We start from the raw sequence: 22,635 nt of genomic DNA on the forward strand, positions 1-22,635 counted from the left end.
CTGCATTTATCCATCTGCTTCTGGAGACGTCCCCACCGGGAATTCAGCTCCATTTGGGGGCAGGATGCTTTTCCAGCCATCCCGGTGATGCCAGTGGAGCTTGGCGTGTCCGAGGGTGGGTGGGAGGGTTAGGATTTAGGATCAGAGCGTGGAACATTCCGTTGGTTTTGTTAACGTGACCCGACAGGGATTCAGCCAGTCTGGAACTCCAGGTTCTGGCTGTGGCTGTTCCCCAGGATTTTTTTGGACGTTCATTGGAGCTGCAGAGTCTCCCAGGCTGTTCCCTGGCGGTGTCACTTTGGGACTTGCTGGTTTTTTCTGGGAATCTGGATTCTATTTTCTGCCCTTCCCTGGGCACAAGCTCCTGGCAGATGTGCTGTGGTTAAACACCCAAATTTACACCCTGGAGCCTGTTCCAATCCACCTGGGAGATGCTGAGGGGAGAGCAAGGCTGAGTTTTCCACCTGCATTTCCCTTGGAATGCTCCTCCCCTTTATTAAGGCGATTAATGGTGGTCCCACGGGCTGTGGGATGGAGAGGACAGGGAGGAACTTGGCTCTCACTGCCTGAGTGTATCCATGGGGTTTCCAGCTCCGTGTTTCAGCTTTAATGTGTCTGGAAAGTTGGATTATTTAGGGAAAATTCACTTTATGTGTTTGGCTTTGGGAGCCGGAATGGGGAATTTGGGATCCTGGCCTGGGGCATTTCCAGGAATTGGGCAGCTGGAGCTCCTCGGGGCAGCCTGTTCCCAGATGGGCTGATGGAATTTCAGATAGGATTTGTTTGGATATATAGAAGGGAAGATTTATAAACACCTATTTTTAATGGGCATTTTTCCTTCCAGGATTTTAGGACTCCTCAAGGAAAAAAGTCTTGAGGAAGCCCAAGTGTGGCTCTGGGTGATGGATGTTGGTAGAACAGGTTATTTTCCTTTTCCTTGGTTTTTTTTCCTGACTTTTCCTATTTTTTTGGGGGTAAACATCCCTAAAAATGCTCCATCCCTGCAGCTGCACCTCTCCTGTGAGCTTCAGCTTTTTGGGATCCACCCCAGAGGCTGCAATCCCTGGGAATGATGTGGAGCTGGACCTAAAATTCAGGAGAAAATGAGCCAGGAGTCAAAACTTGATCCCAAAATATTGATGTGAGGAGGAGGCGTCGGGCTGGATCAGGAAGGAGCTGGAGCTCCAATTCCCGGTGGATTCCGTCTGTGTCGCTCCAAGATTTTACAGCTTCCCCAGCATCTTTGTAGTTCCAGTATTTCCTTCCTGTTGGAAGAGCACCAGCGGAAGTTTTCCAGCTGGAAATCCAAAGTGTGTCATTCCCAGGCAGCAGAAAATCCTTGTACATTTTGTAATTATAATTCCCAGCTTTTTGCAGCGTGGAAATCCAACAGGGAAAACTTGGGAGCCTGGTGCTTGGTGTTCACCTGCACAACCCATTCCCAGTTTGGAATTCTCTGGCAAATTTGGGGTGTAAAGGAGCATGGAAGGGATTTATCCTCTTCTGTGGAATGAGGAGCAATTCCCAAGGTGTCCCTGCTCCCACTGGGCAAAATCCCAGGACATTAAACTTCAGCTATAATTAGGTAAGAAATCAGTCCTTGGAGAATTTACGTTTCTTTATATTTATTTTTATTTATTGTTATTTATTTAGATTTATTTATATCAAAGGAGTGACTCTGAGCCCGGCCAGGGCCTTGCAACGTTTTACTTTCTGTTTTTTGGGATGCAGGTTGCAGTTGCTCCCCTTTGGAATGCGGTTTTAGGGTCACCTCGTGATTGGGAAGTGCCTTGTTTTTAAATCTGGGATGAGTTTGGACTAAGAATGGGCTATCTGGGGCTTTGCTGTGGTGAATTTTGGGAATATTTGGTGGCACACGTGTGTGAATTAGGAGGTGGTGACACTAAAATTCCAAGGTTTTGCCTCAGTGTGAATCTTGGGATGGAGGGGGCAGGATGGCTTCTATTTTTGGGGACGTTGGGAATGGGTGCCACGTATCCAGCTGTGTCCCAGCAGGACAAGAGCCCTGGAGCAGAGAGAATTCCTTGTTTTCCAGGCATTTTGGGAGACAAAGGTGCCGTGCAGTGCCTGGGGGGGTGATGTCATTCAGGCTCCTTAAGCTCCCGCTTGGAATTTGCTGCCCCATTCAAGGAAAATCCCCCGGGATGGCGATACCTGATAGGTCAGGGAGGGGATGGAGGGCTGGAAATCCCTGGTTTTCCCGGGAAGGCAGCGGGGTGGGAGAAGCGCTGGATCCTGGGGGCCATTCCCAAATCCTCCCCCTCCGAGGGAGGGGCGTTGCTTTGCTGCTCCGAGGAGATTTTCCCCCGATTTTTAGCACAAGTCCCAAATTCTTCACTGAGCTCAGGTGGAGCCTCAGCACCTCTGCGTGTCCAGGTGCTGGGAATGAATCCTCAGCCCTGGGAATGAATCCCTGTGCCGGTCCCTGGTAGCAACAATTGTAAGTAAACTGGGATTTTTCTGATTATTATTTTCGTTGTTTTAAAATCCCTCAAGTTTCCAGGTTCCAGGACTTCCTCCTGAAATCCTTTTCCTGCTCAAACCTATTTTAACTTAAATCGAGGAATTTACAAAGAGCAACTTAAAAAAAGCAACTTAAACAGAGGAGCTTCCTCTGGGCACAGATAATTTTGGGTTTTGAGCAAAATGATAAAAATTGTTTGGTTTTTTTTTTTCTCCCATAATTCCCACTAATTCCAACATTTTCAGTCCTGGAAGTGGCTTTGTGCTGGCAGGGGAAATGTTTCAGTGGTGGAACTGAGCCTGAGCTTTAAGCCTGGCCTAACCTTGTTGTGATTTGAATTAGGAATTGTTAATGAGGGGGGAAAATCCGGAGCAAAATGATGCCCTTGGCTGCTCTGATCCCAGGAATGCTCCAAAGTGTCCACGGAATTTTGGATTTACTGTGGCTTTGGGGGTTCAGTGCAGTTCCCACCCATCCATCCCTCCCGTGGTGTTCCACAGGGACAGATCCATGGGAAACCCTCCTGGAGCTGCTAAACTGCCTTGGTGTGGTGGATGCAGCCTCACCCTTCCCTCTGCATCCTGGATGGGCTCAGGGATGTGCCCCAAGATTTTGGGATTGAAGTGCATCAGGTTGGGAAAATGCAGTTGCAGTTCCCTTTTCCCGGTGAGGTTTTTCCTTGGAAGGCTCCTCGTGGCAGAGGAGGGGTTTGAGGCAGGCTTTACCCGCATCCCATGGCCATGGGATTGGTGGGAGGAAGGTGCTGACTCTGGAAGCTGCTCCTGGAATCTCCTTCCCTGCTTCCAGAGGCTCAGGGGGACGTTTTCCAAGAGCTGTGCTTTGAATTCCAATAGGATCTGTGCCTCTACTTTGGGTCCCATTCCGCTTCCCCCCCCCCATCCTCACCCTCACCCTTCCATCCTCATCCTCTCCCTCCCTGTGCCAGGTGAATCCCTTTCCTGGCTTCCCTGGGAGCAGCTTTGCTTTTCCTGATCCCTGGCAGGATTTCAAATGGAATTTCTTCCTTAGGTGTGCCCCGAGCAGAAATGGAAAAGCAGGATTTGGGGGGAGTTCGGGAATTCTCAGGCAGCTGGGGGAAGGAGCACAGAAAGTGGATATTTTTTTCTTAACTGGATCTTTTTGCTGGAGCAGATCTTGACTTCTCTAAAATGCTGGAATTATAACACAGAAATTACGGAATAATGAAGAAATGAAGTCACTCAGCCCCTTCTCATTTTTATAAATGAAAGGATAAATCCTGGTTTTCAGTATGTTCAGCTCCTTCTTTCCCTGGAATATCCAGTCCTCCCTGTTCTTTCCTATTCCAGCACAGGAGAAATGCTGTCACTTCTCTTGCTCCAAACTTCCAGCTCCAAACCCTCGGTGGAAATGTCCAAGCCAGGAAATGGGGATTTTGGGAAGCAGGAGAGCTGGATTTGGAGATGTGCTGCAGGTACAGGTACCTTGACCTCATTTTCCAGGCAGCTCGGCTTGGATTCCACCTCCTGGTTAAATCAGGTTTTTTTCCAGGGATTTTCCCTCCTCACGTGAGTGCTTTTGCCTTTCCACTCTCCATGGATTGCCTGTTCCCTTCCCAGCTCTTTTCCTGCTTGTCCATTCTCCACTGGCAGTGTGGTGTTTTTGGGAGCAGGGACACGTTGGAATGCTAAATCCCAGTGCTCTGCACAAAAGGCTTCCCAGCAATTCCAATATTCCATCCATATTCCATTAAATGCAAGGACAGCTGCTCTTCTGTCCTTGCTTTTTATCCCACATGAGGGATTCATAAACAGAGGAGCAACGACACTTCAGCAAATCCTTCTGTTTGGAGGGTGGGAATGGAGGGGAAATTCGGGATAGATGTGTGGAAGGGATTCCTGGCTGTGGGGAGGGTGAGGCACTGGAGCAGTTTTCCCACAGGAACTGGCTGTGCCATCCCTGGCAGTGTCCAAGGCCGGGCTGGCCGGGGCTGGGGGCAGCCTGGGATAGGGGAAGGTGCTCATGGCAGGGGCTGGAATGGGATGAGCTTTAAGGTCCTTTCCGTGCTGGAATTCTGGGATTCTGTGAATGAGAGCAGCAGAGAGGGAATTTCCTCCCCAGCATCCAGGGAATTGCATCCCCAGCACCAGAAGCCCATGGATGCAGCTCTGCATCAGCATCTGGGACAAATCTGCCTGGATAATTCCTTTTGGGCTCCAGGATCCTGTTGGAATTCCAAATTTCCACCTGAGGGCTTGGTTTGTTTTGCTGCTTCCCGGTTTCCTTAGCCCTGCTGTGGATGAGGGTGATGATCCATGGAGCCCCAGCTGCATCCAGGATACTTGTGGCTAAACAAAACAGGTTAAATCCCAATTTCCTGAGCTGGAAGTTGGGATTTAAGCGCTGAGCTTTTGCATTTGCTTCCCTTTCTTTGGACAGCAAGGTGGCTTTCAGATGGATCCCTGTGGAATTCCTGAGCTGAATTCCTGCTGGGAATGGGCCTTTTCAGCTCCCAGGGCTCTTAGGCTGCTGATGTTCAGATAAGAAAAGCTCCAGGCTTCCAGATTTTCCTCTTTTGAAGGGAAGAAAATAAAAAACCCCCAGGATTTAGGGGAGATGAGGCTCCTGAAGTTTTGTCTTTTAGACTTCAGAAGCCTGAGGGCATTTTTCAGCTCCTTTTGCATAAAGAAAACCGAAAACTGGGATAAAATTCCAATTATTGTGTGGGTTGCACTTAAGAAAGAGAAAAATCTCCTTCAGCTCAAGCTCTTGAAGCACCAAGAAATGCTGGAGCTGCTGAACCCCGGAATTAAAATCCAATTTTATTTTTTACCAGCATTCTCATGACGAAATTGGGATGTTTCCATGAGGAGAGGAGCTGATAAAGTTTAAATGTAAAGAATTTTGGTCAAAATGCGGCTCCATATAAGGAATTTTGGTAGAAATGTGGCCCCTATATAAAGAATTTTTATATAAATGTTGTTCTTCAGCCTTACAAAAGCTTTTCCTGGAGTTTAATTGGAGTTTAATTTTTGTTTTTTAACAAAATTAACACACCAAGCTGCTGGAAACGGATCAAAGGTGGTGAAGTTTCCTGGTGCTGGGGTTACTTTTTTTGTTATTTGGTTGATTTTGTGGATTTTTAGGTTCTTTTTTGCATGTATTCACCACTTCTCAGGGTGTTCAGTTTTATTTTGAGCCTTATTTTGGACTTTACCAACTCTTCTCTCCTGGTTTTCCTGGAAAGGAGCCACAAAGTGCAGGAATTCCACGGTAATTTTCATCCTGCTTTTATTTCTGGTGCCTGCAGGCACCAAGGTGCAGCTGAGGGAATTGCTCCAAACCTGTGGAGCTGGAAGAGCTCTGGAAAACCCCTGGGTTGTGTCTTGGGATGGATCCTGAGCTTGGAACAGGGAGATTTTATGTAACTTCATCCCAGCGTGGGAGGAATTTGGCACAAGGTTCCTGAGGGAACGGCAGCGCGTTCCCTAAGTTTGGAATTCTGTTTCTGGGGATTTTTTGGGGGGGGAGAAGGAAGAAGCTGGGAAGGAAAATGGGATCGATAACCTTACTTTTAGGAAAGTCAACACATTCTAATGCATGGAATCCCAGAATCCCAAATGGTTTGGGTTGGAATGGGATCATCCAGTGCCACCCAGGGACACCTTCCACTATCCCAGGTTTCTCCAAGCCCCGTCCTTGGACACTGCCAGGGATGGGGATCATCCGTTCCCTCTCTTTTTCCTGCAGGATTTTTCTGGGAGTTGAAGGATCTCGACTCTCTTTTCTCCCTGACATTAATTATTCCCGTTATTAATGATAAACACAGAATTTAATTACCTCTCTCCCCATGCACAGCTGATTAAAGGTGGATTTTTGTGTATAAAGTGAGTTATTTTTGCTTTTGAACCCTCAGCTTCCACCTGGTGGTTGTAATTCCCTGCTGCAGCTGCCTGGGGAGGTCTGGAAAATCTTCCTGGAATCACTGAGCTTGGGAAAGGCCCTTCAGTCATCAAATCCAGGGGTTTTGTTGAGAGTTGACTCCACCAACCCCCAAACCCCAACCCCCAAACCGCGCGATGCTTCCTGAAAGTCCCAAACTCCTCTTTTGGTGGCCCTAAAATTGAAAGCTCCTTTCAGGCCTTGATTCCAATCTAAGTGCTGCTCTTGGAGAGCTCCTGAATCTGTGGGATTTGGAATTCCTGGCCTGCTTGACCCCATTAAATCCCGTCTGTGCCCTCGTGTGCTCCGCAGGCCGGAACTCCCAGCTCGGGTTTCCTTGATGGAATCAAACGCCGTTCGTGCTGCTCTGGGAATAATTTATAGTCTTTTAATAAGCTGCATCAATTGGATGGGAGCCTTTGGAGAGGCAGGAGAATATTCCTGTGGGGATAGTTCTCCCCAGCACTTCCTTTTGCTCCCACTTCCCAGTCTGTGATGGTTTCAGTGGGGACATGGGTGGTTCTTGTGCCGTCACCGCGTCCGGGTTGCTCCAAAATGGAAAATTTTGGCTTTTTCTTCCAGAATTGGGATATTTCTCATTGAGCTGATGCTTGAGGGGGAATCTGGGAACCTTTTCTGTGGGAAATCTTTGCCTGTGTCACCACAGTGGTGCTGAATTATGGTTTAAAAGCTGATAAAAAGGAGGAAAATTCCAGCTCTGAAGGGGATTTTGGGATCTCTGGCAGATCCATGACAGAGAGATGGGTGAACTTTTGATGTCTTGGCTGAGGTGTGTTGGGAGGGCCGAGAAATTCCCTGACACTCTCCAAGGAACCGAGCAAAGCAAGGAGAGGGAGTTGTGTCCTTGTTTCTTCCTTGAGGAGAAACAACTTTGCTGTGGGATCGGAGCGGAGAACTTGGGAAGAATGAAAAGTGGGGCTTTCCCATTGGCTCAGCATGGAGAATGGTCCTAATGAGTTCATGATTAAGCTGCCAGAATAGTGATTAATTATGCAAATAGCCAGGGCAGAGGCACAGCAGTCAGACCTTCATTAATATCTTTAATTTCTGTCAGTGAGAGGCCGAAACTTTCAGTTATTCAGGAAAACATTCAAATGGAAAGAACCCCAAATCCACCTTCTTCCATCCCCTTCCTGAGGGTTTTATTCCTGCAGCCTATTGGAATAACTGGAGTTATTAAAACCAAGCCAGCAGTTCTCTCCAAAAAGGTTTGCTCTGTCCCAATCCCTGTGGGATTTTCCAGGGAATTTTGGAGCCTCCCAGCTGTGCCGTGCTCCCCTCCAGAGCCGGGTTTGCCTCCGGGTGCCATCGGTGTTTCCCTCCCTCCGTGTCCCAGGTCCATCCCATTCCACACCCAGATGTCCAGTGGGACATTTCTTGTTCCTGCCTGGTGTTCACACCTTCTCTCCTGTTCTTTTTTCCATGTTTCCCTGGCTGGATTGCAATAGAGAAGAAGAAAATGAGGTGAGTGGAAGCGATTGCAGCGTTTCTGGATGTCCTGCGAGCCCGGCTGGCTTGGTTTGACGGAGACATTCCATGAATCCAGAGCAACTGAGGGGCTGGATTAAGGAAAGGGGTGCTTTTCTGGGATTCCTCTGGTTAGATTTGGGGAGGAGGGGCAACAATTCTCATTAAATTTGGGGAGGAGGGCAATAATTCTCGTTAAATTTGGGGAGGAAGGGCAATAATTCTTGTTAAATTTGGGAAGGAGGGGCAACAATTCTCATTAAATTTGGGAAGGAAGGGCAATAATACTTGCTAAATTTGGGGAGGAAGGGCAATAATTCTTGTTAAATTTGGGAAGGAGGGGCAATAATTCTTGTTAAATTTGGGGAGGAAGGGCAATAATTCTCATTAAATTTGGGGAGGAAGGGCAATAATTCTCGTTAAATTTGGGGAGGAAGGGCAATAATTCTCGTTAAATTTGGGAAGGAGGGGCAATAATTCTCGTTAAATTTGGGAAGGAGGGGCAACAATTCTCGTTAAATTTGGGAAGGAAGGGCAATAATAATTCTTATTAAATTTGGGGAGGAAGGGCAATAATTCTCATTAAATTGGGGAGGAAGGGCAATAATTCTTGTTAAATTTGGGAAGGAGGGGCAATAATTCTCATTAAATTTGGGGAGGAAGGGCAACAATTCTCATTAAATTTGGGGAGGAAGGGCAATATTCTCATTAAATTTGGGGAGGAAGGGCAATAATTCTCATTAAATTTGGGAAGGAGGGGCAATAATTCCAGTGCCACTTGTGCCATAAGCGCACGGGATGCGATGGCACAGCTTGGTGTGGGTTGGTGTGGATTATTTAAGGACTTAATTTGTAAAAATAATGAGTTTTGCTGCCTGTGACTCAATGAATTTATTGGGAAAAGAGAAAACTTGCAGGCCTGGGACAGATTTTAATATCCTGCCTTCGGAATGAGGGCTGTTAATCATTTTGGATGCGCTGGTTTTTCCATTTTGGGGAATGTTCCCTGTCTGTAAAATGTGAAAGGAAGGAGAATTCCTCTTCTCCCGGAGAGCTTTTCCAGTCATTCCCACCTATTACATTTCCCAAGTTACCTGTGGAGTGTGAAATTCTGGAAGCTGTGTTTTGTTCAAATTGCTGTTATTTAAGGAAAAAATCCCTGGAAGGGTGAGCACATGAGGGGGAAATAGCCTGGAATGTGGCAGCTCTTTTTTGCCCACAGATCCCGTATTTGGGAAAAGGTGGATCTGTCCAAACCCCCTTCTTCCCATTATTTCAAAGCTGTTGTGCTTGAAATTAGGAGGATTTTAATCAAAACATTGGCACGGTTTTGGCACATAAAATGATGGCACCAAAGCTGGAGTGAGAAGGAAAACTCCGAAATGCGGATTCCCTGAGTTTCCTGTATTTTAAAATTGATATTTATTCATTTATCATTTATAATTGATATGATTAAAGAATCCAGCCTCTGATAAGAATTTGGGTTTAGATTTGTGGAGATCCTTCAGGGTAAGGTTGGAGAGGAACCTGCTCGCTTCTGTTGTCCCAGGTTGGAGTAAAAAAAGTGTGAGAATTTCTGGTTGTAGGGATAATCACTGATCCAGGAATCCCCCAAAATGCTGTTCCCTCACTCTTCAGGAGACTGGACCTGGTATCCTACAGGAGGGTGGTCTCAGTAGTGCTCATTTTGTCCTTCATTCTTCCCTGAGTTAATTGGTATAAATTTGTGGGTTAATCCCAGGATCACTTCTGATGTGTGGATTCTCTGGAAAACAGGGGTAGCATTTTCAGCAGGACTTTGTGGAGGTGGTTGTGAGCAGTGGTGAGAGGAGCCCGTTTCGGAGCTGGAGATGCCCTTTCTTTTGGGTGCCCTTTTTAGCCATGAAACTCCTTTGAAATCACCCCTGAAATGTCCCCTCATAAAAACCACCGATTTCAAGGAAATGCTTTTGGGTTTTGCTCCCAGTTTTCCCACAGCGAAGGGAATTTGCTGCTGCAGCTCCAGAGTGGTGCTGGGTTGGGTCACCAGATCGAGCCACGAACAGACCATTGAAAGGTTTTCACAATGAACCCCTTGATGTGTTGAAAACAAGGATTTTTTGGGATACATGATGTCCCAGGGTGCAAAAAGCCAGGATTTCCAATGCACCAATGTCTCATTTAATCATTTACTGGGGTGCCTTGAGCCTGGGCAGCTGCATGGTGCTTTCCATGAGTTAAAGGATAACAAAATCCTTAATAATTCACAGGGGGCTGCAGGAAACTGCTGCTCCTGCCAAAAATGTGCTCATGGCACAGCTATGGGAGCAAAATCTGCCTCTGGACAATTTGGATACGACTCTTTCCACTGGAATTAGGCTTAACACACAAAATGGGATTACACCAATTCCCAGAGCAGCTGTGGCTGCCCCTGGATCCCTGGAAGTGTCCAAGGCCAGGCTGGATTTGGTTTGGAGCAGCCTGGGATAGCGGAAGGTGTCCTTGTTCCTGGCTGGGGGTGGAATGGGATGATCCTGAGGGTTCCTTCCCCCCAAACCATTCCAGAATTCCACGATTCTGATGCAGTTTGGATTTTGGACGTAGGGACTGTTGAGAGCAAAGCCCTTTTCCCGCTTTATCTTCTCCAGGATTTTATTCCTGGGGCACAGATGAGCTCTGAGATTTAAAATAGAGGGAGAAATGCCCAAATGGGTGAATATAGGGCTCTCTGTGCTCTGAGAACTCCTGGGTTTGGGCTCGGAAGGTGCTGAGTGAGCTCCTGGGCAGGAGGCAGCCGGAACCTCCTGGTGGGAAGGACGTGGAGCAGGGAACAGTTGGTTGATCCAGAGGTGACGGAGTCATCACACACCAATGGGTCCTGATGGGAATTCTTGGGGAGCTGTTAATTAATGCTGGTCTAGGCCTGAGCCTGGGAACTTGCAGGAATTAGTAATGACTGGGAGAGGGCTGTTGGAGGGAGGTGGGAGAGCACGGGTTTAAATTCCTGCTGGAATTGTTGTTGGTCTGATTTGTGCTGGAACCAAATCACAGAATCCCAGACTGGTTTAGGTGGGAAGGAACCTTCAGGATTATCCCATTCCATTCCATTCCAGTCCATCCTGCTGTGGCCATGGACACCCTCCCACTGTGCCAGGCTGCTCCCAGCCCCAATGTCCAGCCTGGCCTTGGGCACTGCCAGGGATCCAGGGGCAGCCCCAGCTGCTCTGGCAATTCCAGCCCAGCCCCTCCCCACCCTCCCAGCCAGCAATTCCCAATTCCCAATCTCCCATCCAGCCCTGCCCTCTGGCACTGGGAAGCCATTCCCTGTGTCCTGTCCCTCCAGGCCTTGTCCCCAGTCCCTCTGCAGCTCTCCTGGAGCCCCTTTAGGCCCTGCAAGGGGCTCGGAGCTCTCCCTGTGTCCGTCCCTTCTCCAGTACTGGAAGGCTGCATCCAGGTGGAGTCACATGGAAACGAATGTACTTAAAGCTTACAACTCAGGATATTTTGTAGCCTGGGACGACAGAAGCAGCATAAGAAAAGCAGAGTTCTGTCATCAATTAACTTCATAAACTGAACTCTCTTTTTTTTAAAAAATAAGGATAAAGTGATCAAAGGACTTTGAGCTTGGTCATTAATAAGTCAGATAAAAAGCCTCAGCCCAAACCTCAGAGGAGGTTTTGTTCCAAGCTGGAGAAGTCTGAGGAATTGATTTTTTTCAGGACAGAGCCGGGCACCAAAGGCAGACCCAGGGTATGCATCTCTCTTTTATCATCATGAAAAATTCACCAGGTGAAAGAAAATGCTGCAGAACTGAGTTCAAACCCCCAAAAAATCCAATTCCTCCAACTGCATCTTCTTTTTCGTCCGCAGGGCAAACCCGAAACGGTGCCGAGAGCTGGTTTTATCAAAGGCCCCGTGTTCAAAGGCGTCGCCTCGAGCCGCTTTCTGCCCAAAGGCACCAAAACCAAGGTTAACCTTGAGGAGCAGGGAAGACAAAAAGTGTCTTTCAGCTTTAGTTTAACCAAGAAAACTTTACCCAATCGATTCCTGGCTGCTCTGGGAAACGAGAAACAAAATGAAACTCCCACCCCTCCAGCAGTTCCCCTCCCGACTGATTTTAACCCCAAAAATAAACTGGACTTGGGGGACGCCGCTGGTTCAGCCGAGGAGTCTTCGCCCCCGAAACCGAAGGTAGAACTGGGGAAGATTCATTTCAAAAAACATTTACTGAACGTCACGGCAAAACCACCCCCGGCTCCGGCGGCGCCACTCCCGGCACCGGTAACGGAACCGGTAGCCTTGGCCGTGGATTTCCCCCCCACGCCGCCGCCTCCTCCGCCCCCGCCGCCACCGCCGGCGTCACCGATGCCGGTCCCTGGAGCCACGGCCCCGCCGCCGCCGCCGGTGGTGCCGATGTCGGCACTGCTGCTGTCGCCGCCCGGAGAAGCCGAAGCCCCTGCGCCGAGGGAGCCGAGCCACGCGCTGCCCAGGGAGGCCTTGGAGCCCGATGCCAAGCAGGATCCGGCGTCGCGCGGCTCCGAGGAACGCGTGGCTCAAACCGCGCCCGAGCAGACGGAGAGAACCCCGCCGAAGGAAGATTCCCATATTGGGAAGGAGGATGAGGTTTCCGACGGCTCGAAGGGTGCTCCCGCTTGCTCCCGGAGGCAGGGGGCCAAGAGGAAGTTCTCCCAGTCGGACGGCGCGCCGCAGGGCTCCGAGTCTGATGAGGATTCCGTGAGGACCTCCTCCAGCCAGCGGTCGCATGAGCAGAAGATATCCAGCACGGAAAAGGAGAGAGATCCCAGACGGAGCTCCGCGTCCCTCCGGGGTGACGACCTGGGCAAGTCCTCGTCGCGCTCCAAGTCGGACAGGGATGAGAAGTACTTGAGCTATTCCAAATCGGAGAGAGACTCGCGGTACTCGTCCTCCCGCTCCCGCTCGGACAGAGAGAGGAGGCGAAGCCGGTCTCATTCCCGTTCCCGCTCTGATCGCAGCTCCCGAACCAGCTCCTCTTACTCGAGGTCGGAGCGCTCGCATTACTACGACTCCGACCGCCGGTACCACCGGAGCTCCCCGTACAGGGAACGGTCGCGATATTCCCGGTCGTACGCGGACAGCCGGGCGCGAGACAGCTCGGACTCGGAGGAGGAGTACAGGAGGACACATTCCAGGTCCAGCGACTCCCGGCGTACGTCCTCCCATTCCTCCTCCTCCTACAGAGACTCGAGATCCTCTTACTCCAAGTCAGACAGGGACAGCAAAGTGGAGTCGTCTCATGCTGACGTGGACAGGAGAGGGAGGTCGTCTTCGAAAGCGGATCGAGATTCCAGAAGGACTTCTGAAAGTGAAGTATCCAAAAGGTGCTCTCCCCTCGATGAACTGGGCTATCGGAAGGGGACATCCCATTCCAAGCCCGACAGTAATGTGAATTCCTCCCGCTATAAATCCAAGGCCCCCGCACCAAAGCCTGATAAATTTAAGAGTTCTTTCTGTTGTACAGAATCGATCGAAGAAATCAAGTCCAGGTGTAATTCTCTAGATTTAGAGACCTCTTGTGTAAAGAACAGTGAGATCAGGGTGTCCAGCGTGAAAAAGTTGGAACGGGAAAAGACACTTTCTCCGTTAAATCAGTTCAGCGATTCTCCTGCTTTGCCGAAGGCTGACGAGTCCAAGGCGGGTTTGGCGAACTCAAAATCCGAGGAACTTGCAGCAAACGAATGCCACGGCAGTGCTAAGGAGCAAGAAACATTCTTAAAGGCAAAGCACGATTCCTTAAGAACGTGTTTCCCCACGGAATCGAGTGTGAACGGCTCCCCGAAGGGTCAGCATGAGGGTCTGGCAACTTCCAGTGCCTCCAAAGCAGAGGACGTCGCCGCGTTCTCTGACCACGGCCCGGGTTGGTCGGAAGCGTCACCTGCCGTGAAGACGAGCCCGTCATATCCGTTGCCATCCAATGGGTTTGAGAGCAGGGATGTGTCCCAAGAGCAAGAGCCGGATGATTCCCGGGTCCAGTCCAGCGAGTGCAACAGCCTGTTCCAGGAAACGGAGGCTGCGGAGCTGCAGCAGCCGGAGGAAGCCGCCCCTCTCCCTGTCGTGAATGTAGATCCCACTAAAACTGTCCTTAAGAAGGTGGATGAGGAGGTGACTCTGTGTGACAAAACCAAAGAACCTGTTTTTTGCTACATTTCCGATGATGCCACCCCTGATTTGTACCACTCAGAAGTGGAAATCGAAGCAGAACCTGCGGATTTGAAAGTGACATCTGAGACTTTCCTGGATGTGCAGGTGGAGCCGCAGACGGTGACGTGCGATTACGAGAGCACGGAGGATTCCCATTCCAAGTCTGCTGGGGAGGATGAGCATGGCCATGCTTCCCATAAAATCAGTCTGGCAGTGGAATGCTCGGGCAGGGATTCCTCCCAGGATGGCGGTTCCCAGAGGCTCCAGTCGGATCATCCTGTGCCGGAGGAAAGTGTCTCTTCCAAGTGGGATGTGCCCCCTCCGGGTGTGTGCCAGGAGCCGCTCCCGCGTTTGGAAGCCGAAGAGATGCTGGAGTTGGATGCTCAGCACGTTGATCTTGGCTCAGCAAAAGGCAAGTCATCGTTCCAGAATGAACATTCCTACTATTCGGAAGTGCCGCTGGAGCATCGTGGCAGAGAGGTCGTGGAAGCAAGTGCTGTTTCCACCGAGGGAGCTGAGCTGGAGGAGCTGAGGGTTCCGTGTCCTGGCGTATCGGCCGAGAGGGATGAGGGAAGCGAGCCCTTGGTGGCCTCGGCTTTTCCAGATGCTTTGTATCCCTCCTCCGATGTCATCGTCACTGCAGAGGACACCGAGACACTGACCCAAGCCCCAACGTGCGACAGCAGCGGCAACGCCGCGGAATTCATTCCCGCCAGCCACGACGATTATTCTGACACGGGGGACAGCGACAGTGAGGGGGGCAGTGAGGACAGCGACACGGAGGACTCAGATTCCGATGATGGGATGCCACGGAAGCGGCTCCAGTCTGTTGTGGTGGTTCCCAAGAACTCCACCATAGCCACGGAGGAGAACAGCCCGGGCTCCTCCCGGAGCAGCCGGCGCTTCTCTGACCACTGGGATGATGAGCGGCCCGAGCCCAGCAGGCCCTACTATGAGGAGAGGTCAGAAAATATGGGCAGTAAAGGTGGTGCTCAGGTGGAGAGCAGGTGTTCTCCCAGAGGGATGGAGAAGAGTCCAGCAACTTCCACGGAGCTGAGCAGGAGGGAGCCGGAGGAGCTGCGGGCGGATCCGTGCCAGGCCCAGAGCGACGGCGTGGACAGCACGAGCCAGACGGACCTGACGGCCGATTCCCATGGCAAAGCCGGCGCGGAGGAGAGGATGGTGCTGACGGATGTGATGGACGTGGGAAGGCCCATGGTTCGGCCAGAAGAGCAGCCCTTCTGTGTCCCAGAGAGTTTGGAGAGCACCGACGCATCCCGGCACCAGATGAGCTCTTCCAAGCCCGACAGTCGGCAAGGGCAGGGCGGGCTGAACCAGTCCGGCCTCGGGGACTACTCCAGGCTGGATGGTTTCCGTGCTCCGGAGGAAATGGGTGCGGTGGGCTGGGACTTTTCCCAGCAGGAGAAGCCCAGCAGCACCTACCAGCAGCCAGACAGCAGCTTCGGGATGTACTCGGGCTACGTTTACCAGCCGGGCTCGGGAGCTTATCCCAGCTCCCAGAGCTACTGGCAAGGCAACGGTTACTGGGACGCGAGGGCAGCCAGCAGACCCTCCGTGGTTAACTACGAACGCATCCAAGGGCAGGTGCCCGATTCCCTCACAGAAGACCACGAGGAGTACGAAGAGGATGAACGTTGGGATGAGGACTGCAAGCCCCGCTTTCCCAGCCCCTCTGGAAAATCCCAGCTGCCCGGGCAGAAGGAAAAGGGCTCGGTGCAGGCACACGAGATCAGCAGCAATTCCACCAAGGAGCCGGTGCCGGGTGGGGAGAAGAAGGAGGAGGTGAAAGCTTTGGACAAAAACGACGTGAAAGAACGAGGCCCACCGAAGAAAAGGCGCCCGGAGCTGGAGAGCGACTCAGAGAGCGACGGGGACGCCGGGGAGAAGAGAAAGGGGAAGCTGGAGGGGGAGCAGGCGGAGCCGGCGCCGCAGGATTCCTCCATGGTGGGCAGGCTGTGTATCATGGATGACTTCAGGGACCCCCAGCGCTGGAAGGAGTTTGCCAAGCAGGGGAAGATGCCCTGTTACTTCGACCTCATCGAGGAGAACGTCTACTTGACAGAGAGGTAACAGCTGCTTCATCCTTGTTTTAATTCCTGGAGCAAGTTTGGGATTTAACTTCCATTTGCTTCCAGGATGGTTGGGTTTTTATGGCCAAATTGGCATCCTTTGGAGGGAGGGGAGGGGATGTTGCATTCCCAACATCTGGCAAAGCCACCCCGGGGTCTCTTCTCCTGAAGAGAATTCCCCCAGTTGGGCCCAGACAGTCCCAAGTGCTGAGAAGAGATGGAAGATGGAAGGATCTGAGGGAGAGGTTGATTTATTTATACCCTTTTTTATAGCTTTACCAGATCCTGCCTGTTCAATATCCCGAATGCCAGGTCACTCCCTCTCCGTAGGTACAGGGAATTCTCTCTGGGTGTGGAAAAGGTTTTGGACAAACAAGGTGCTTTTCTAAAGCTTTTGGTTACTTCCATGTCTTTCTTTATCGTCTCAGAGGAACTGTTTTGGATCTAATGCCCATAATTCAAAATACTACTTTTTTTTTTCTCGTGGATTTTTTTGCCTTGTTGGGATCCACGCTCCAGAGCATTCCTGAAATCCTTTATGGAAGCTAAAATGTGAATCAGTGGATGCCTTTTGTATAAGTCTGATTTTCTCCTCTTTTTCATCCTCTCACTTGACAGCAAGGCTGAAGTAACCACACCCTCCACTTTGCCTATTAAAATATGGATGTCCAAATAAACGTGGGCAGGGAGGAGAAAGGAAAACCAGCTAAACATCCTGGGAATTCTCTAGGAAATCACCTTTTGTCGTCACAAAGTCATCACCGAGCCGAGTGTCCTTGGTTATCCCTGTGCCTCCCGGTGGTTATCCCAGGGCTATCAATCCCTATGTCCAGAAATCAATTTTCCAATTTTTCCAATAACCGCTGATAGGTTATTGGAAAGGTTCGAGGAGGAATTTCTCCTGCTGGCTGCTCTCTCACCTGTATTTCCATGACTTGGCTTCCCCAGGAAGAAGAACAAATCCCACCGGGATATCAAGCGGATGCTGTGTGAGTGTCCCCCTCTGTCCAAGGAGGAGCGGGCGCAGGGGGAGGTGGCCTGTGGAGAGGATTGTCTCAATCGCCTGCTCATGATCGAGTGGTGAGTGGGGTTCCGTGGGCTGGCCTGGAGATTCCTTGGGAATGCCTCAGATAAGCCAGGAGTTCCTGGGAGGTGGCAGCGAAGTGTCCGTGCTGGCCTGGAGTGACCTTCGGAGCTGCCACCAGGAGCTGTGGCTGCCCCATCCCTGGAAGGGTTCAGGGGTTGGGTGGGGCTTGCAGCACCCTGGGATAGTGGGAGGTGTCCCTGCCCATGGCAGGGGGGTGGAATGAGATGATGCTTAAGGTCCCTTCCAACCCAAACCATTCTGTGATTCCATGATGTAAATCCTTGGATGATCTGCAGGCGGTCAGCCCTCACAATCTCCTGAGTCTCCTCTCCCACCTTTGGCTGGTGTCTCCTTGCTCCTCCTGGAAGGGGTTTGCTGCTCCATGGAGCTGGAGGCAGGGACAGGGTGCTTGGTGGGATTCCTCCCCAGCATGTGGAAGGATTGGAATTACCTGGCAGAATCTCAATTTTTGCTTTTCTCTCATAGCCCAAACCTAGGGCAGGGAATATCTTGAAGGAATAACTCCCAAAACAAGGGGAGAAGAGCCCAGTTCTCCCCATTGGGATGCCCTGATACAGAAATACAGCGGGATCAGCATTCCAAGTGTTTTTATCTTCCCAGAAAGAAATGATCTGCATTTGCATGGTGACAGTCACGTGGTTGTGCTTTTTATAGCAAACCACATTGGAAGGTTTCACACGGGATTGATGATGATTATTTGGGATTTATTTCCCATCTGAGCTCTTTCTGTTGGCGCCGTTTCCCTGCTGGGAATTGATTTTCTCCCTTCATTTCCCTTCCCTCAGCTCTTCCCGGTGTCCAAACGGCGACTACTGCTCCAACCGGCGCTTCCAGAAGAAGCAGCACGCTGATGTGGAGGTGATCCTGACCGAGAAGAAGGGCTGGGGGCTCAGAGCTGCCAAGGACCTGCCATCGTAAGCCTTCCCTCTTCCCACGGCCTTTTCCCGCTCTTTCGCTCCCTCATGAAGGGAGAAGGGCCTGGGGGCTCTTGATGTCCCTGACAGGAGATGGGCCGAGGTTCTTCCAGCTTGTCCTTGTCCCTGCTGGGTGTCCCTCTCTGCCATCTGCCCGTCCATTGTGTGATCTCCCACTCTCCAGGCTTTCCCAACAGCCTTTCCATGGTTTATTCTTGGGATGAATCTGCCTCCCCTTTCTCTGTCCCTGCTGCACTCTGGTTGTGTCCATTCTTCTCTTCCCACCTCTGCAAAACTTCTGCGCTTCCTGAGTCCTCCTCCTCCTCCTCCTCCTCCTCCCCTTTGGACAACAAGAAGATCCCGAGGGGATCTTTCCTCCTGCTTTTAACTCAGGATTGTCATTCCCAGCGCTGCTTTGGGTGAGGCCGGGAGAGGAGAGAGGATGTTGAGATCTTGTGGGGCCTGAGCAGGATGGGGAGACCAAGATGAGGTTTACTGGGAGAAGGGATCATGTTGGAATGTGTCCAGGGCAGGGAATGGAGCTGGGAAGGGGCTGGAGAATTCCTGAGGGAGCTGGGAAAGGGGCTCAGCCTGGAGCAAAGGAGGCTCAGGGGGGACCTTGTGGCTCTGCACAAGTCCCTGACAGGAGGGGGCAGCCGGGGGGGGATTTGGGATCTTCTCCCAGGGAACAGGGACAGGAGGAGAGGGAACGGCTTCAGGCTGTGCCAGGGGAGGCTCAGGGTGGATATTGGGAAAATTCCTCCTGGAAAGGGCTGCTCTGCCCTGGCACAGGGTGCCCAGAGCAGCTGTGGCTGCCCCTAGATCCCTGGCAGTGCCCAAGGCCAGGCTGGACATTGGGGCTGGGAGCAGCCTGGGACAGTGGGAGGTGTCCCTGCCCGTGGAATGGAGTTGGAATGGGATGATCTCAAAGCTCCCTTCCAACCCAAGCCAGCCTGGAATTCCATTAATATATGGGATATACAGGATATATAGGATATGCAGGATATATAGGATATATAGAATATACAGGATATATAGGATATACAGGATATATCGAATATATGGGATATATAGGATATATGGAATATACAGGATATAGAGGATATACAGGATATAGAGGATATATAGAATATATAGGATATATAGAACATACAGGATATATAAGATATGTAGGATATACAGGATATATAGGATATATAGAATATATGGAATATACAGAATATACAGGATATATAGAATATACAGGATATATAGGATATATAGGATAAACCCTGCTCAAATGGGAACTTCATCCTTCTGTCACCTTCCCATGTGACAGCATAAAATCCCAAATCAATCAGAATTCCCAGAGGTTAAGGCAATTAATTATTGCTGCACCACCGGGATGGCCAGGCTGGGAGTTGTGTTCAGAGAATCCCCCTGAACAGGGATTATTCTGTGTTTCTTGGTGGTTCTTTGTTAAGAAAGTTGATGGTTTTTTCCCCCCTTGCAGCAACACTTTTGTCTTGGAATACTGTGGGGAAGTGCTGGATCACAAGGAATTCAAGGCTCGGGTGAAGGAATATGCCCGGAACAAGAACATCCACTATTATTTCATGGCCCTGAAGAACGATGAGGTGAGCAGTGGGATTGCTGGGATTGGCTCTGGGAAAGGCTGGATTTAGGTGTGTACAGCCCCAGCTCCTTGGGAATCCACGGAGCAACGTCCTGAATCCATCAGGAATGTTTTCCTGAGGAAAGGAAACCTCAAGCCTCGGGATTTTTTAACCCATTGCTGAGTTCCAACAATATTTGTGGCACCTTAAATGTATCCCAGTGTCCCTTAGGGAGGGGAAAGTGTCCTTCCAAAGGAAAAGATGGCTCATCCCTTCCATGAGCAAACATCGTCCCTGGGAGAAAAGTTGTGTTTGGGAAGATGCTCCAGGCCAAACTCGCCCTCCCTGGGTGCCCAAATACACCAAAAATCCACATTTCCTTTCCTGTTAAACTCCATGAAATTGGGATATTTTTAGCTGGCAAAGTCCCTCCGTGCAGGATTGCCTCTGGAATATTTATATATCGGATTTCCTTAATTAATTATGGCTGCTTCAGCTCCGTGGGATGTGGAGCTGTTCCCTCTGCCTGAGAACAAGGGGGATAAATAGAAATTCCATCTCAGACTCTCCTTGTCTCTCCTGTCAGGACTTTCTGGGTCTGCGGAGCTTGAGAGAAAAGGAGCTAAAAATACTCAAGAGTGGTTTTTCCTGCTTTTTTTTGTCTTCTCAAAATAAGGATTTTGGGGATTGTTGTGTGATTTGAAGTGTCACAAAGGAGCATTTCCAGTTATAAAAGGAGTTTTTATTTCTGGAAGTGATCCAGACTTTTCCCTCGGAGTATGAGGTGTGTGGGAGAAAAACTCACTGTCCCAGCCCCTCATGGTCTCACCAGAAACAAAATCCAGGATCCACATCCAGCTGGAGAACTTTGGGAAATGAAGGGCCGTGTACCTAAGAGCTCTTTTTGGTGGGAACTTGATGTGCCAACAACCCCCAATCTCCAGAATAAGGATGGGGAATATCAAATGAAGAGCGGGAAAGGAGCTGATTCCTCCATGAGTTGTGTTTGTAGCTGCTTCCCATTCCGAGGAATGAGCCTTTTCCCTTGGATTTCTGGTTCCTTTCCAGATCATCGATGCCACCCAGAAAGGAAACTGCTCCCGTTTCATGAACCACAGCTGTGAGCCCAACTGTGAGACCCAAAAGGTAAAGTGCTGGATCAAATCCAGCGGCTCCTCCCTCTGGAGAGCTCAGAGTGAAGCGTTTTCCTTCTTCCTTTTGGCAATTCTTGTTGCTGTCGTATCAGCGACACAAAACCAACTGGATTTAAACCAGGCAGTGCGCCCGGTTTTAAACTCCCCCGTGCTGCTTTTCCAAGGATTAATGCGGTTCAGGGAAAGCGAAGCTGGAGTCAGGCTTGGAATAACTCCTGGCATCTCTTTTCCATAGTGGACTGTGAATGGGCAGCTCCGGGTTGGATTTTTCACCACCAAACTGGTCCCGTCGGGCTCGGAGCTGACGTTCGATTACCAGTTCCAGAGATACGGGTACGTCCCATTTCCTGGCACGGGAATTCCGTGCTCACCTCGTCTTTCCCGGTGTCACTTGGGTCCCACGCCATCCCTTTCCCAGATAATTCCCTTCCCTGCTTCTTCCTGTCTCATTATTGATTAGCCAGGATCCAGGCTTTGCAGTATTCCCCAGGAATTCCCGTTCTTCCCTTCCCGCTCCTGTTTTATGGCTTTGCAAGTCCTTGAGGAGCTGTAAAACCCCCTCGAGAACACATCCCGTCTTCCTGGCCTAATCCGGGGGTGCAGGGAAAGCTCCAGCCTGGAATTTGGATCCCTTTGCTAAAGCTGAGCCTAATATTCCTCTGTTACTGTGTGCCGAAGTGTAACTTAAGGAGCATCCCTTCCTTTTCCTTCTGGATCCTGCTCCAGGCCCTTCCTGTAGGCAGGAAGATCAGGACTGAGTTTTTAGTTGCATTTTAAAATCATTCCTCCTTCCTGAAAATTCCTGGAATTGAGCTTCCCTGGTTTTTACCACTGCAGAGCCACGTTCCTCCAGTGGATCCCACATGTTTAAGATAAAACCCTGCCATTTTCTCAAGAAATTGTGGAATGGAGCTTGAAATGGATGGTGTGTCGAGTGGGAAATACAGAGGCTTGGGAGAAATATTCCTTGGGAATTGTATCTATTACGTTTATTACATTTATTACATTTATTCAATTTATTCTATTTATTACATTTATTATATTTATAATGTGTTATATTTATTACATTTCTTACATTTATTAAATTTATTGCATTTATTTATTACATTTATTATATTTATTATGTTTATTACATTTATTATATCGACTATATTTATTATATTTATTACACTTATTATATTTACTCTATTTATTATATTTATTACATATATTATATGTATTGTATTTATTCCATTTATTACATTTATTGTATTTATTACATTTATTACATTTGTTATATTTATTGGATTTATTATCCACGGCTGTGCATACAGAACAAATTTTCCATGTGGATTTTGCTGCTTCCATGAATCCTGAGCTCCTTCTTTATCCCGTTTTGAGCTTTACAATTCAATATATGAGCCATAATATATCTATAAAAGAACTATATTATAAAAATAAATCATAAATAAATATCTAAAAAATGAATATATAAAAAGCTATGAACTGCAAGCTTTTCTTAATGGATGTATAATCCTGAGGATAAATTCCTTAGGAAAATTAGGCTATCGGTGCCGATGTGGGATAAGAAGTTTTCAGCCCCACCAGCTCCACCTTTTCCTCTCTGGTTCCTGGTTCTGGACCTGCAGAGAGCCTGGAAGTGAGGCAGGCTTGGCTTTGCAGCTGCCACGGCTGGGGCTCATGGGAGCTGTGTCAGGAGCAAAGCCTTTATTTGCATTTTC

General features: G+C 49.6%; 1 protein-coding gene across 2 annotated transcripts in view; it reads left to right on the plus strand.

The window, feature by feature from the left end:
• Positions 1–22,635, plus strand: part of SETD2 (SET domain containing 2, histone lysine methyltransferase) — a 51,637-nt gene that overhangs the window by 2,857 nt on the left and 26,145 nt on the right. For both annotated transcript variants that reach the window (XR_007203803.1, XM_048304526.1), the window contains exons 2-8: positions 7,876–7,891; positions 11,744–16,140; positions 17,092–17,223; positions 18,037–18,165; positions 19,658–19,781; positions 20,829–20,906; positions 21,150–21,247. Coding sequence is in view for 1 of the 2 variants with exons in the window: in XM_048304526.1 (XP_048160483.1) it covers positions 7,876–7,891; positions 11,744–16,140; positions 17,092–17,223; positions 18,037–18,165; positions 19,658–19,781; positions 20,829–20,906; positions 21,150–21,247 (4,974 nt within the window). In the remaining variant the exon portion in view is untranslated. The remainder of the gene's footprint in view (positions 1–7,875; positions 7,892–11,743; positions 16,141–17,091; positions 17,224–18,036; positions 18,166–19,657; positions 19,782–20,828; positions 20,907–21,149; positions 21,248–22,635) is intronic.

This window comes from Corvus hawaiiensis, chromosome 1, assembly GCF_020740725.1.
Source record: "Corvus hawaiiensis isolate bCorHaw1 chromosome 1, bCorHaw1.pri.cur, whole genome shotgun sequence".
In the NCBI taxonomy this organism is placed as follows: Eukaryota; Metazoa; Chordata; class Aves; order Passeriformes; family Corvidae; genus Corvus; species Corvus hawaiiensis.